Source organism: Saimiri boliviensis, chromosome 6 (assembly GCF_048565385.1).
Source record: "Saimiri boliviensis isolate mSaiBol1 chromosome 6, mSaiBol1.pri, whole genome shotgun sequence".
NCBI lineage: Eukaryota > Metazoa > Chordata > Mammalia > Primates > Cebidae > Saimiri > Saimiri boliviensis.
This window is the reverse complement of record NC_133454.1, coordinates 115,983,030-115,996,502: the sequence shown is the minus strand read 5'-3', so window position 1 is coordinate 115,996,502 and position 13,473 is coordinate 115,983,030. Positions and strand designations below refer to the sequence as shown.

The 13,473-nt window shown below is 39.4% G+C and overlaps 1 protein-coding gene across 1 annotated transcript; it reads right to left on the bottom strand.

The window, feature by feature from the left end:
- Positions 1-12,326: 12,326 nt before the first annotated feature.
- On the bottom strand, positions 12,327-13,256 carry OR4S1 (olfactory receptor family 4 subfamily S member 1). The gene has a single exon (XM_003920076.1). It carries the CDS (start codon positions 13,254-13,256, stop codon positions 12,327-12,329), a length of 930 nt encoding a protein of 309 aa, XP_003920125.1.
- Positions 13,257-13,473: the final 217 nt, after the last annotated feature.

Genomic DNA, 13,473 nt, shown 5'->3' with positions numbered 1-13,473 from the left:
ACTATTGGAGATTATCTACTAATGTTGAATATATACATATAAGCTATGACCCAGACTCCACGGTTAGGTATAAATCCAGAACAAATGTGTGCACTTGTACATTGGAAGACACATCATCAAGAGTGTTAATAAAGCATTATCTGTAACAGCACAAAACTGGTAACAAGCCAAATGGTCATCAATAATAGAATGGATTTAAAAAGTGATGGTATATTCATATAATGAGCTAATACAGCAATGAAAATAAGTGAACTACAGGCACAGATAACAACATGAATGAATCTCACAAACCCAAGGTTGAGTCAAAGAATGTAAACGCAAATGATTACAAGCTGTACCACTGGTTTATTTAAACTTTAAAATTAAGCAAAACTGAGGGTGTGCATTTAGTGGTAACTGTATAAAAGTATAAGGAAAAGTAAAGAAGTTTTATCAAAAAAGCCACGTTAGTGTTGACTTTTAGAGGAATGATAGAGGTATGACTGGGAAGAAAAAGACTGGGTCCAGGAAGGGCTAGCAGTCTTCTACTTCCTCACCTTACTTGTGGCTATATTGGGGTGCCATGTCATAATTCAAACATTTTGTCTTTTTTTTTTTTGCTTTACAAATGATGCTATAAATAGATTTACTTATTTACTTTTACAACATGATGTTTGATATATGTGCACATTGTGAAATGAACAAATGAAGCTAATTCACATATCTATTACATCATCTACTTATGTTTTATAGTGATAACATTTTTAAATCTACCCTGTTAGCAATTTTGAAATATGCATTATCAACTAGAGTCACCATATTATGCAGTAGATCTTTAAAACTTATTCCTTGTGGCTAACTAAAATTTTGTACTCTTCGATCAACTTCTCCCTTCTCTAGCCACTGCCCCCCATTCACTAGTAACCAAAATTCAACTCTCTACTTCTTTGAGTTTGACTTTTTAGATTCCATGTGTATGTCAGATCACGTAGTATTTGTCTTTCTATGCCTGGCTTATTTCATTTGGCATAATGTCCTCCATATTCACATAGGTTGCTGCAAATGACAGAATTTCCTTCTTTGTCAATGCCATATCGTGTTCTACTGTGTACATATGGCCACATTTCCTTTATTCACTCATTCATTGGTAAACACTTAGCTTGATTTCATATCTTGGCTATTGTGAGTAATGCTGCAATAAACATGGGAGCACAGATATCTTTGCAACATACTGACATTATTTCCTTTAAAAACACAACTAGAAGTGAGATTTGGGGATTATGTGGTAGTTCTATTTTTTAGTTTTTTGAGGAACCTCCTTACTGTTTCCCATAATGAACCATGCTAATTTACATTCCCATCAACAGTGTACTGGGGTTCCCTTTGCTCCATATGCTCACCAACACTTGTTATCCTTCATCTGTTTCATGATGCCATTGTAACAGGTGTGTGGTGGTATCTCACTGTGGTTTTAATTTACATTTCCTAAGGATTAAAAATATTGATCATTTTTTCATATACCGATAGGCTATTTGTATATCTTGAGAAAGGTCTAGTTAGGTACTTTTCCATTTTTTAAGAACATCATTTTTTCTTGCTATTAAGTCATTTAAGTTCTTAACATATTTTGGATATAAACCAAAATGTATTATGATTTGCAAACCATCAAATTATGGTTTGCAAATCTTTTCTCTCAATCTGTGAATTGAATCGCCACTCTGTTTCCTTTCCTGTGCAGATGCTTTTTAGTTTGATGTAATCCCATTGTGTATTTTTTTGGTTGTTTGTTTGTTTGTTTTTGTTTGTTTGTTTTTTGCCTGTACTTTCAGGATCATATCCAAGAAATTATTGCTTCTCCCATTTTCTTCTAGTTTTATGGTTTCAGCTCTTACATTTAAACCTCTATTCATTTTAAGTTGCTTTTTTTCTTTTGCTTTTGGTGTGAGATAAGGGTCCAGTTTCATTCCTCTGCTTGTGGATATCCCAGTTTTTCCAACAACATTTATTAAAGAGAATGTCTTAAGATTCTCATTGGTTAGGTTGGAGCAAAATGGTGAAATAGGTTCCACCAATCATCCCCCTGGCAAAGACATCAGTCTAACAGCTACCTACACACACACACACACACACACACACACACACACACGCACACACCCCTTTATAGGAACCAAAATCAAGTGAACACTCACAGTACTTAGTTTTAACTTCATATTGCTAAAAGAGACACTGAAGAGGCAGGAGAAACAGTCCTGAGTCACCAACACCACTGTTGCCTCATCCTCTGGCAGGAGCAGTGTGGTGCAAAGAGTGTTTCTGTGCCCTGAGGAGGGGCATAGGCAGCAACCGTAAGGCATTGAACTCAGTCCGGCTCTTGTTATAGCAGAAAGCAGAAGCAGACTGGACTCAACTAGCACCCACCCATGGAAGGTGCATTTAAACCAGCCCGAGCCACAGGGGAATTGCCAATCCCAGTGGCTGGAACTTGAGTTCCCACAAGCCTAACCACTGTGGGCTAAAGTGTTCTAGGGCTCCAAATATACATGGAAGGCTGTCTAGCCACAAGGACTGCAAGGTGAGTACCAGGGCTCAACTGGGTCCAGAGACAGTGGACTTAGGGAGCATGTGACCTACTGAGACACTAGCTGGGGTGGCTCTGAGTGCTGGCGTCACTCCTTCCATAACTCCAGGCTGCACAGCTCGAGGCTCCAAAAGAGACCCCTTCCTCCTAGCTGAAGAGAGGTGGAAGAGTAGGAATGACTTTGTCTTGCATCTTGGATACCAACTCATTGATCAACACTTAGATCATCTAGAAAGCCTTCCCAAAAAAGATGAGTACAAACAAATCCAGACTCCTAAGCAGGATAGGGAACTGGTTAGAGGCATGAGGTCCCTTTCCAGGCCTAGACCTTGGACATTTCTACACATACCCTAGGCCAGAAGAAAACCTGCTGCCTTGAAAAGAATGACCCAGTCCTTGCAGCGTTCATCACCTGCTAAATGAAGAGCACTTGGTCCCTGAACAACTAACAGAAATGCCAAGGTAGTACATCAAGGACCTTGGGTGAAACACTGAGACTTGCTGGTCTCAGGTGAGACTCAGCACATTCCTAGCTGTGGTGGCTACAGGACAAAACCCTGGGCCATAGAAGATGCCACTCCCAAAAGGGTGAGTCCCAGGCCAGACAGCATTTACCACGAGTTGACTGAAGAGCCCTTGGGCCTTAAGAGAACATTGGCGGTAGTAAAGCAGTACTCCCTGTGGGCCAGTGGTGTTGGGAGGTCATGGGGTGAGACTCTTCTGCCTTTGGAAAGGAAAGGGAAGAACAGAAGGACTGCATCTTATGGTTTGAGTGTCGAGTCAGCCACATTACAGTAAAACACCAGGTAGACTTCTAAGGTTTTTGACTCTTGTCTGTGGCTCCTGGACAGCACCTCTGTACCAGCCCAGGGCCTGAGGGAACTCACTACCCTGAAGGCAAGGACATAAGCCCAGCTGGCTTTGCCACCTGCTGATTGCAGAGTCCCATGGCTTTGAGCAAATGTAAGTGGTAGCCAGGGAGTGGTTATAGCAGGCCTTGGGCACGACCCAGTGTTGCACTGGCTTCAAGTGTGACTCAGCACAGTCCTACAAGTGGTGGCCACAGCAGGCTTGTGTCTTTCCACCCACAGCTCCAGCTGGCTCAGAGCAAAGAGAGACCCCATTCATCTCGGAGAAAGTACAGGAAGAGAACAAGAATCTCTGCCTGGTAATCCAGAGAATTCTTCTGGATCTTGTTCAGACCATCAGGGTGGTATCTCAACAAGTCCTCAAGAACCACAGGACTACTGGGCTTGGGTACCCTGTAAAGCAGATACAGTTTAGATCACAACACCCAAGTTCTTGTGAATATCTGGAAAGCCTTCCCAAGAAAGATGAGTATAAACAAATCCAGATTCCCAAGACTACAATAAATATGTAGCTCTTCAGTGCCTAGACACAGACGAATATCTACAAGTATCAAGGCACTCTAGGAAAACATGGCCTCACCAAATAAACTAAAAAGGCACCAGGGATCAAACCTGAAGAAACAGAGATATACGACCTTTTATACAGAAAATTTATATTAGCTATGTGGAGGAACTCGAAGAAATTCAAGATAAAACAGAAAAGGAATTCAGAATTCTATCAAGTAAGTTTGGCAAAGAGATTGAAATAATTAAAAAGAATCAAGTAGAAATTCTAGAGTGGAAAAATGCAATTGGCATACTAAGAATGCATCAGAGTCTTCTAATAACAGAATTGACGAAGGAGAAGAAAGAATTGCTGCACTTAAAAAAAGACTATTTGAAAATACAGTCGGGGAGACAACAGAAAAGGAATAAAATATAATGAAGCACACCTTTAGGGTCTAGAAAATAGCCTGAAAAGGGTAAATCTGAGAATTGTTGGTCTTAAAGAGGAGGCAGATAAGTAGATAGGGTAGGAACTTTACTCAAAGGGATCATAACAGAGAACTTCCCAAAACTAGAGAAAGAGATTAGTATTTAAGTGCAAGAAGGCTATAGAAAACCAAGCAGATTTATCCTAAAAACTACCACAAGACGTCTTAAATCAAGCTCCCAAAGGTCAAGGATAAACAAAAGATATTTAAAGCAGCAAGAGACAAGAAACAGATAACATACAATGGAGCTCCAATACATCTGGCAGCATACTTTTCCGGGGAAAACTTAAAGGCCAGGAGAGACTGGCATGAGTTATATTTTTTCTTAAACTTTTAAGTGCTGGCTACATGTCCAGAATGTACAGGTTCATTACATAGGTAAACACGTGTCATGGTGGCCTGCTGCACGGATCAACCCATCACCTAGGTATTGAGCCCAACATCCATTAGCTATTCTTCCTGATGCTCTCCCTCCCTCAGGTCCTACCCCCAATAGGCCCCAGCATGTGTTGTTCCCACCCATCATGTGTCCATGTGTTCTCATCATTCAGTTCCCACTTATAAGTTAGAATATCCATGTCTTTGATATTGTGAATTGTGCTGCAGTGAACATAAGGGTATGTATATCTTCATAATAGAATGATTAATATTCCTTTGGGTGTATACCCAGTAATGGGATTGCTGGGTCAAATGGTATTTCTGCCTCTAGAGCTTTGAGGAATCACCACCTCATCTTCCACAATAGTTAAACTGATTTAGACTCCCACCAATAGGGTGAAAGCATTCCTTTTTCTCTGCAACCTCACCAGCATCTGTTGTTTTTTGACTTTTTAATAATCGCCATTCTGACTGGCATGAAATGGTATCTCATTGTGGTTTTGATTTGCATTTCTCTAATGACCAGTGTGATGTAGAGCTTTTTTTCATGTTTGTTAGCCACATAAATGTCTTCTTTTGAGAAGTGTCAGTTCGTGATCTTTGCCCACTTTTTAATGGGTTTTTTTTTTTCTTGTAAATTTGTTTAAGTTTCTTATAGACTCCGGATATTAGACCTTTGTCAGGTGGATAGATTGCAAAAATTTTCTCCCATTCTGTAAGTTCTCCCACTCTGTAGGCTGTCTCTAATGCTAGTTTCTTTTGCTATGCAGAGGCTTAGTTTAATTAGATCTCATTTGTCAATGTTTGCTTTTGTTGCAATTGCTTCTGGTGTTTTCATCATAAAGTCTTCGCCCATGCCTATGTCCTGAATGGTATTGCCTAGATTTTCTTCTAGGGTTTTTAAAGTTTGGGGTTTTACATTTAAGACTCTAATCCATCTTGAGTTAATGTTTGTATGTGGCATCAGGAAAGAGTCCAGTTTCAATTTTCTGCATATGGCTAGCTAGTTGTCCCAGCATCATTTATTAAATAGGGAATCCTTTCCTCATTGCTTGTTTTTGTCAGGTTTGTCAAAGATCAGATGGTTGTAGCAGTGCAGTCTTATTTATGGGTTCTCTATTTTGTTCCATTACATACCATGTAATTTATAGGCAATAGAAGTTTATTTGACTCATAACTAACCCATTCCTGGGATAAGGACACGAATCTATTCTTAAAGAGACTTAATCCCCTAATCCCCTCTTATAGGCCCCACATTTTAGTACTGTTGCAATAGCAATTAAATTTCCATATTTAAGTTGTAGATGGGGTTATTCAAACTATAAAATTTCCAACAGCTACCACCTGCTGCCTTTGGGCCACTAGAATCCATTTTTCCCATATTAATGGACAGACAAAACTACCTGGGACTTTAGCCCCACACCAGCCCCAGAAAAGCCCTTAAATAATGTCTAAATGGTGTGGGCATATGAAAACTACATGCTTGACTCAAATCAAACAACTCTTGTCATAATTTACACTCCAGCGTTTCCCTACAAGATAAGGTTAAAATGATCCTGTGCTGAAAAGTACTTGAAACTGCACCCTTGTTTAGATTTCTCCACTACTCTGTCTTGCTTCCTGTATTCCCTTTCCAGTTTCTCCTAAGAACATTTCTTTAATAAGTCACTTCCACAGAAATCTATGCCTTTAGGTTTTTTGTTCTTTTTTCTTTTTGAGACGGAGTCTCACACTGTTGCCCAGGCTGGAGTGCAGTGGCACGATCTTGGCTCACTGCAACCTCCATCTCCCAGGTTCAAGCAATTCTCCTGCCTCAGCCTCCCAGTAGCTGGGATTACAGGGGTCCACCACCACGCCTGGCTAATTTTTTGTATTTTATTTTTTAAAGAAATGGGGTTTCACTATGTTGGCCAGGCTGGCCTCTGACCTCATGATCCGCCCACCTCTGCCTCCCAAAGTGCTGGGATTACAGGTGTGAGCCACTGCACCCAGTCTGCCTTTAGATTTTCAAAAGACTTTTTGGCCAGTAACACCTAACCAAATCAAAGTTATCCATAACTTGTATATTATAAGATTGAGTTATCTTTCCAAATTATTCAAAATTATTTGCAGATACAATTTCAAAAAAAATCTTCAAACAAAAATTCCAAGGAGTTATTAAATGCTATTTGACAATTTAGTTTTTTAAATTGTTTAAAGATGATAGAACTCAAAGTAGACAAGATGAAACAAGTTTAGAATATCTTGCCCTATCAGATATCAAGACCTTATAAAAATACAGTAAATAAGACAATGTAAGGTTGGCCCAGAACTAGACTCATACAGGTACAGAAATAATATGTGTGACAGAACCAACATTGTAGACTAATGAAGAAAAGGACTACTTAATAAATGATGACAAATGTTTGGTTATCCATCTGGGGGGATAAAATTGAATCCTTTCCTCAAACAGTTTCCAACAATCGATTTGAAGTCAAACTTAAATGAACGGCACAACTTTAAATTTTTGGAATAAAATATCAGTTAATATCTTTCTGACACTGATTTAAGAAAGATATTTCTTAAACAAGCACTAACAACAGAAAATTTTAAACTACATTGAAAATAAAAATGTTTAGCACAGAATAAAATGAAAAGATAAGCCACAAGTTAATCTTATAACTGATATATAACTGACAAAGGATTAGTCCAAATATACACAAAACTCTTAGAAATCTATTTTTTAATTCAAATAAATCAATAGAATAACGGGCAAAAGATATGATAGGCAATTTACAGAAAAGGAAACACATATGAGAAGAAGCATATAAAATTTTGCTCAATCTCATTAGTAGTCATAGAATTATATACTACAGAGAGGGTGCCATAAACTGAATGTTTATTACTTCTCCCCACACCCCCCATGACCCCCAACTTTTGTAAAATTCATATGTTAAAATCCTAACCCCCTAACGTGATGGTATTTAGAGGTGGGCTTTTGGGAGGCGATTAGGCTATGAGGATGGAGCTGTCATAAATGGGATTAATGCTCTTATAAAAGAAACTCTAGAGAGCACCTTCACCCCTACCACCACGTGAGGACTCAAAGAAGATGGCCATCCATAAACCAGGAGGCAGGCCCCCACTCAGCAGATATCAAAGCTGCCAGTACTTTAATCTTGGACTTAATTTGGAGCCTCTAGAACTATGAGAAGTAACTATTTGTTGTTTGAGTCACCCAGTGTATGGCATTTTTATTATAGCAGCCCAAGGGGACTAAGATACAAGGTATACTCTGTACCCTCAAGATTAGCGAAAATGTTAAGATGTTTTGGCCATGCCATGTGTTGGCAAGAATGTACATTGTCAGAATCTCTTATACATTGCTGTAGGGAGTGAATGTTGGTACAACCACTTTCAAAAGCAATTTGGCATTTTTTTGGTAAAGCTGAACATTTGCATACCCTTCAACATAGCAATTCAATCCCTAGGTATATGCTCCAGGCAAACTTTTTCACACATACAAGAATGTTCATAACAGCACTCATCTAGCTGAAAAATATGGAAACAACCAAGGTATATTTATAAAAGAATAGTAAAACAATTATGGCATATTCACCCAATGAAATACTGTGCAATAGTAAAAATGATGAAATACAATTAACATGCAACAATAAAGATATATTTTTGAAATATTATGTTAAGTGAAAAAAGCATGTCAGAAGACTACAAATGTATAACACCATTTTTATAAAATTAGAAATAAGAAAAAATAAGCAATATATTGGTTAGGTGTATATAAACATATGTTAAAGCTACTTTCCTAAAGTAAGGAAGTTGTGAACCAAACTTGAGTATATTGGTTATCACTGTGAAGGCAAAGAAATAGAATACAGAAGGCACATATGATGCAAGTTATTACGAATGTTCTTAAGTTGATAACAAGTTCATAGATGATTATTAAATAATTATTTTATAATATATTAGCATATAATTTTATTTATTACTTATTACATATATTAAATAATACATATATTTACATATATTATTTGTACCAAACATTTTTAAGAAGTAATATTTTAAAATATTTTATGAAGGAAATCGGCCATGGGACTCCTTCTCACCTCTAGTGTACCTTCCTTTTCTGCCTTCATTGTGGACAATTTCACCTTCCAAGAATGAGTTCATGGTCCCTTCCCCAGTACCATACCTACCACCATATCTTTTCTCTGCTCACTCTCCAACCAAATGTATAATAACAATTACATCTTGTTTGTAACTGAGAAGTCCTTCAGAAAAACTCAGTACTGAAGGGTAAATATACTGACAGAGTAGCTGAGTGACCAGTCAATGAGCTTCATCTACTAGTGACTTTCAGAATATCTGTAGTAGGAACATTGAAATGGGGCTGTGTCTTAAGGAAGAAGAGTACAGAGAAATACAATTAAATTTTTCTTAATTTGATGTTCTTCCCTCTTGTGATAATTGTGTCAACTCCATAAATCTATGGCAACTATATGCAATATTTTCTTCTTATAAAATCACCTAAAAATAATTCGAAGGAAATATGTCACTAAAGTGAGAAAAAAAATGATTGACTCAAATTTCATGTAGTCTATATTCCTGAACAAAATAGAATCATAGGATGTCTGAGCTGAAGGGCCTTAGAAATTCGAACCAGTCTCCTTGATTGTGTACGTCAGGATCTGGAAGCCCTGAGAACTTGGATGGAGGTGCCAATGGCCCTGCACCTAGAACCCTGTTTCCTGAATTTCCATCTAGTGTAATTTCCACTGTATCATACAGCAGCCTCGTCTCTTAATGCCAAGTTCTTATACCTTACACAGCTCCTCCTGTAGTACTTACCCAGTCTCCTCACCTGCATCTGAAACTCAGATGTCTTTTCTCCCCTGAAGTACGTGATCTACTTCCTCCAACCCAACTTCTCCCTCTTTTCTCACCCCAGCACGAAGCAGGAAGAACCATCTGCCATAGCAAGCAAGCACACCTATGATTCCACATCCTAAAATGCTTCCTGAGTTGGTCAGTCTTCTGTAAACAGAAATCTAGGCAAAGTGTGGGATTCCTGAGTAATTGCTTTCCAGTCACCTGTGATCTGACAAATCCATGATGGAAGTGCTTCAATTTCCTCAAAGAAAAGAGTAGAGGCCAGGCATGGTGACTCACACCTGTAATACCAGTACTTTGGGAGGCCAAGGTGGGCAGACCACTTGAAGTCAGGTATTCAGGACCAGCCTGGCCGACATGATGAAACCCTGTCTCTACTAAAAATACAAAAATTAACGCGATGTGATAGCACATGCCTGTGGTCCCAGCTACTAGGGAGGCTAAGGAATGAGAATTACTTGAGCCTGGCAGATGGAGATTTCAGTGAGTTGAGATTGCACCGCTGCGCTCCAGCCTGGATGACAGAGCAAAACTCTGTCTCAAAAAAAAAAGAAATAAAGAAAAGAGTAGAATTTTCAGACGCATGATAACTTCTTGTTAGACCTGAGTAAATTAAACTTTGAAATTTTACCTAGTAGAGTAGATACATGTTGATATGTGCGCATCCATATGTTCACAAAAATGTCCTTATATACCCGTCTTCATTTACATGAATATATATATGCATATATGCCTGCATACATGTGTAAGACATACATATCACTATCGCTCTTCTTTAAAATACTGTATGAAAGCAGTAGTAGAAAGAGCACTAAACTAGAAATCAGAAGTCCTGTGTGTGACCTATGCACATAGCTTAGCCTGTCTGTATCTCCACTTGCCTTTAAACCTGAATAATCATTCATGTTCCCACATTGTTCCAAGGAGTTTTAAAAGGGGCTTATTTATTCAACAGAGTAAGCTGATGTATGAAAACTTCTGAGAATAATATACTTTCAAGGTGTCAACTGCCATTTTTTGCTATTATTTTTTCAGAATCAGTATCAACATTTGCATCTGTGTTTGTTCAGCATTAGATAGTCTAGCAGGCGTCCCCAAACTTTTTACACAGGGGGCCAGTTCACTGTCCCTCAGACCGGTGGAAGGCCGCCACATACTGTGCTCCTCTCACTGACCACCAATGAAAGAGGTGCCCCTGCCTGAAGTGTGGCAGGGGGCTGGATAAATGGCCTCAGGGGGCCGCACGCGGCCCGCGGGCCGTAGTTTGGGGACGCCTGGATGAGTCGTCTTTATTAACACCACTTTCACCGAAATCTCATCACATTCCTGGTGATTACATCTCATTCATGAAGTTGTTGAAAGGATTAAAGGACTTAATACAACTAAAACAGTTAGAAGAGTCTCTGCAAATTGGAAGAATTCAGCAAGGGTCAGCTTTTATCACACACTAAAATGTAAACTCCACGATTACAAGGAGTTTTGTCTGCTTTCTTTTTTGCTGTATTTCTAGCCCCAGGAATATCACCCAGCACATGCTAAGTGTACATGAAATAATCTGATAGTTTGGTAACCAGGGCTTTGAGGGAAAGGCAGGGATAAAGGGGTGAATAGGAAGAGAAAGAGGAATAGAAGATACTATTTAAAAACAGAGCTAGCAGCCACCATTGAACAACAGACTTTGATGTAGGTCTTTACAAAGTCTTATAGGTCTTCTCACAGCCTTCTGAAGCTGGTATTATCAATGTCTTCTTCTGTAAATATGGAAACTGAGGCCCAGTGAGGTTAAATGACCCATGAATGTTTAGGAAAGACACCAAATCCAGCTCTTTCATTGCATCCTGCACAAACTTGGCTCCCTCCAGTGGCAAAATGGAGCAAAGCAACAGGAGCTACAGAGGGCAGCGGTTAGCTGTTTTGCTGGAGAGAAAAATCAGCACCACCGAAAGAAGCGTTGACAACGTGTTCTTCCCGGCTCTTCTCTTCATCATCCCAAGTCATCATCTCTGTCATTCCTTGGTCCTTCAGAAGTTCCTGGTCATTCCTGCTTGGTGTCCATTTGGTCACACTTTATCAAGAGATCCTAAGGTGAGAAAAGCCCTGAAAGCTAACTTAGGGACATGTATTCTAGCCCTCACCATGCTCTGGAGTTAAAGTGCAACTTTGAGTAAATCCCTTAACCTCTCTGCATTATTTATTTTTTTATCTGCCTGCTGAGAGCATGAAGGGTTAAGAGTAAAGTGGCTTTTTATTCTTAAAAGAATGAATTTCATTGAGCACTGTGTTAGCCAACACAAAGGGATTATGTAGTGATTTTATTCATTTATCAGTGAGATACCTGGACTTTCAAGACACTCCCTCATTCACAGGCCCTCACAGGTTTCCTGAATGAGCTCTTAAATATCACACCAAGAGCCTCCTGGACTGTACTCTCCTTGAGGGAAAGATTATGTCTTACCTTTATTTGTGTTCTCACTCACTATAAACATTCAATACATATTTAATGAATAAAGGATTGAAAGAACATGTGGGATTATTATAACAACAAGAGCTAGGAGGACAGTTTCCATTGCAAACATCACACTGGAAATACAAAGTCTATTTTAGATGCTACAAGGTGGAAAGTGTTCCAATTTCCTGGCTGGACTAAGATTCTCTGGAGTGTCACTTCTCCCCTAAGCTCCTCTTGACCCTAAACAGCTTCCTCATGGCATTTGTCACTTTGTTGTTCCTTAGCGTATAGATCAAAGGGTTCAGCAAAGGCGGCATCACAATGTTAAAGAGGATGATAAGTTTGTCAGCAGCCAGGGTGGTAGACGGACGAATGTACATGAACATAGGGGGCACAAGAACCAAAAGGACAGTGATTACGTGTGAGCCACATGTGGAGAGAGCCTTACGCCGGCCCTCAGATGACTGGCTTCGTAGGTTAAGTAAGATGACAACATAGGAAATGATAAGGATGAAGAAAGAGACTAAGGAAATCATGCCACTGTTGGCCACCACAATGAGACCCACCATGTAGGTGTCTGCACAGGCCAACTTGAGCAGGGGATGAACATCACAGAAGAAGTTGTCTATCTCATTGGGCCCACAAAAAGGCAGCTGAACCGTGAGGAGGGTCTGCAGGATGGAATGCAGGAAGCCAGCTAACCAGGAGGCCCCAGCTAGCAGGCCACACTTCTGACGATTCATGATAGTTGTGTAGTGCAGGGGCCTGCAGATGGCCACATAGCGGTCATAGGCCATGGCTGTAAGGAGGAAGATCTCAGTGCCACCAAAGAAGTGGGCAGAAAAGAGCTGGGTCATGCAGCCATTGAAGGAGATGATCTTATGCTCCACAAAAGTGTCAGCAATCATCTTGGGTATGGTAGCGGATGGATAACATATGTCAGCAAAAGACAAATGGCTCAGGAAGAAATACATGGGAGACTTCAGGGTCTTGCTGGAATTGATGGTGGTGATGACCAGAAGATTCCCCAGGACAGTGAGCACATGAAAGAGGAAGAATATCACAAAGCATGCATGCTGCATCTCTCTGCTCTGAAAAAGGCCAAATAAAATAAACTCAGTCACGTTGCTCCTGACACCCATGTATTATCTGCCCCGAGACCAACAAAGTGGCTGGCTGGCTCTGCAAAGACATAAATTATGTGATATAAGAAAGCTTTCTGAGATACCACCAAGGTTATGGAGTAAGAAAGACACTAATTTTCATCCCCATGACCAAATATATACATAATATATATATTATTTATATATTATAATTTTATATATTTATATGTAATATATATTATAATTTTATATATAA

Excerpts from the sequence above, each read along its gene's own strand:
- OR4S1 (XM_003920076.1), bottom strand. The coding sequence starts at position 13,256 with ATGGGTGTCAGGAGCAACGTGACTGAGTTTATTTTATTTGGCCTTTTT.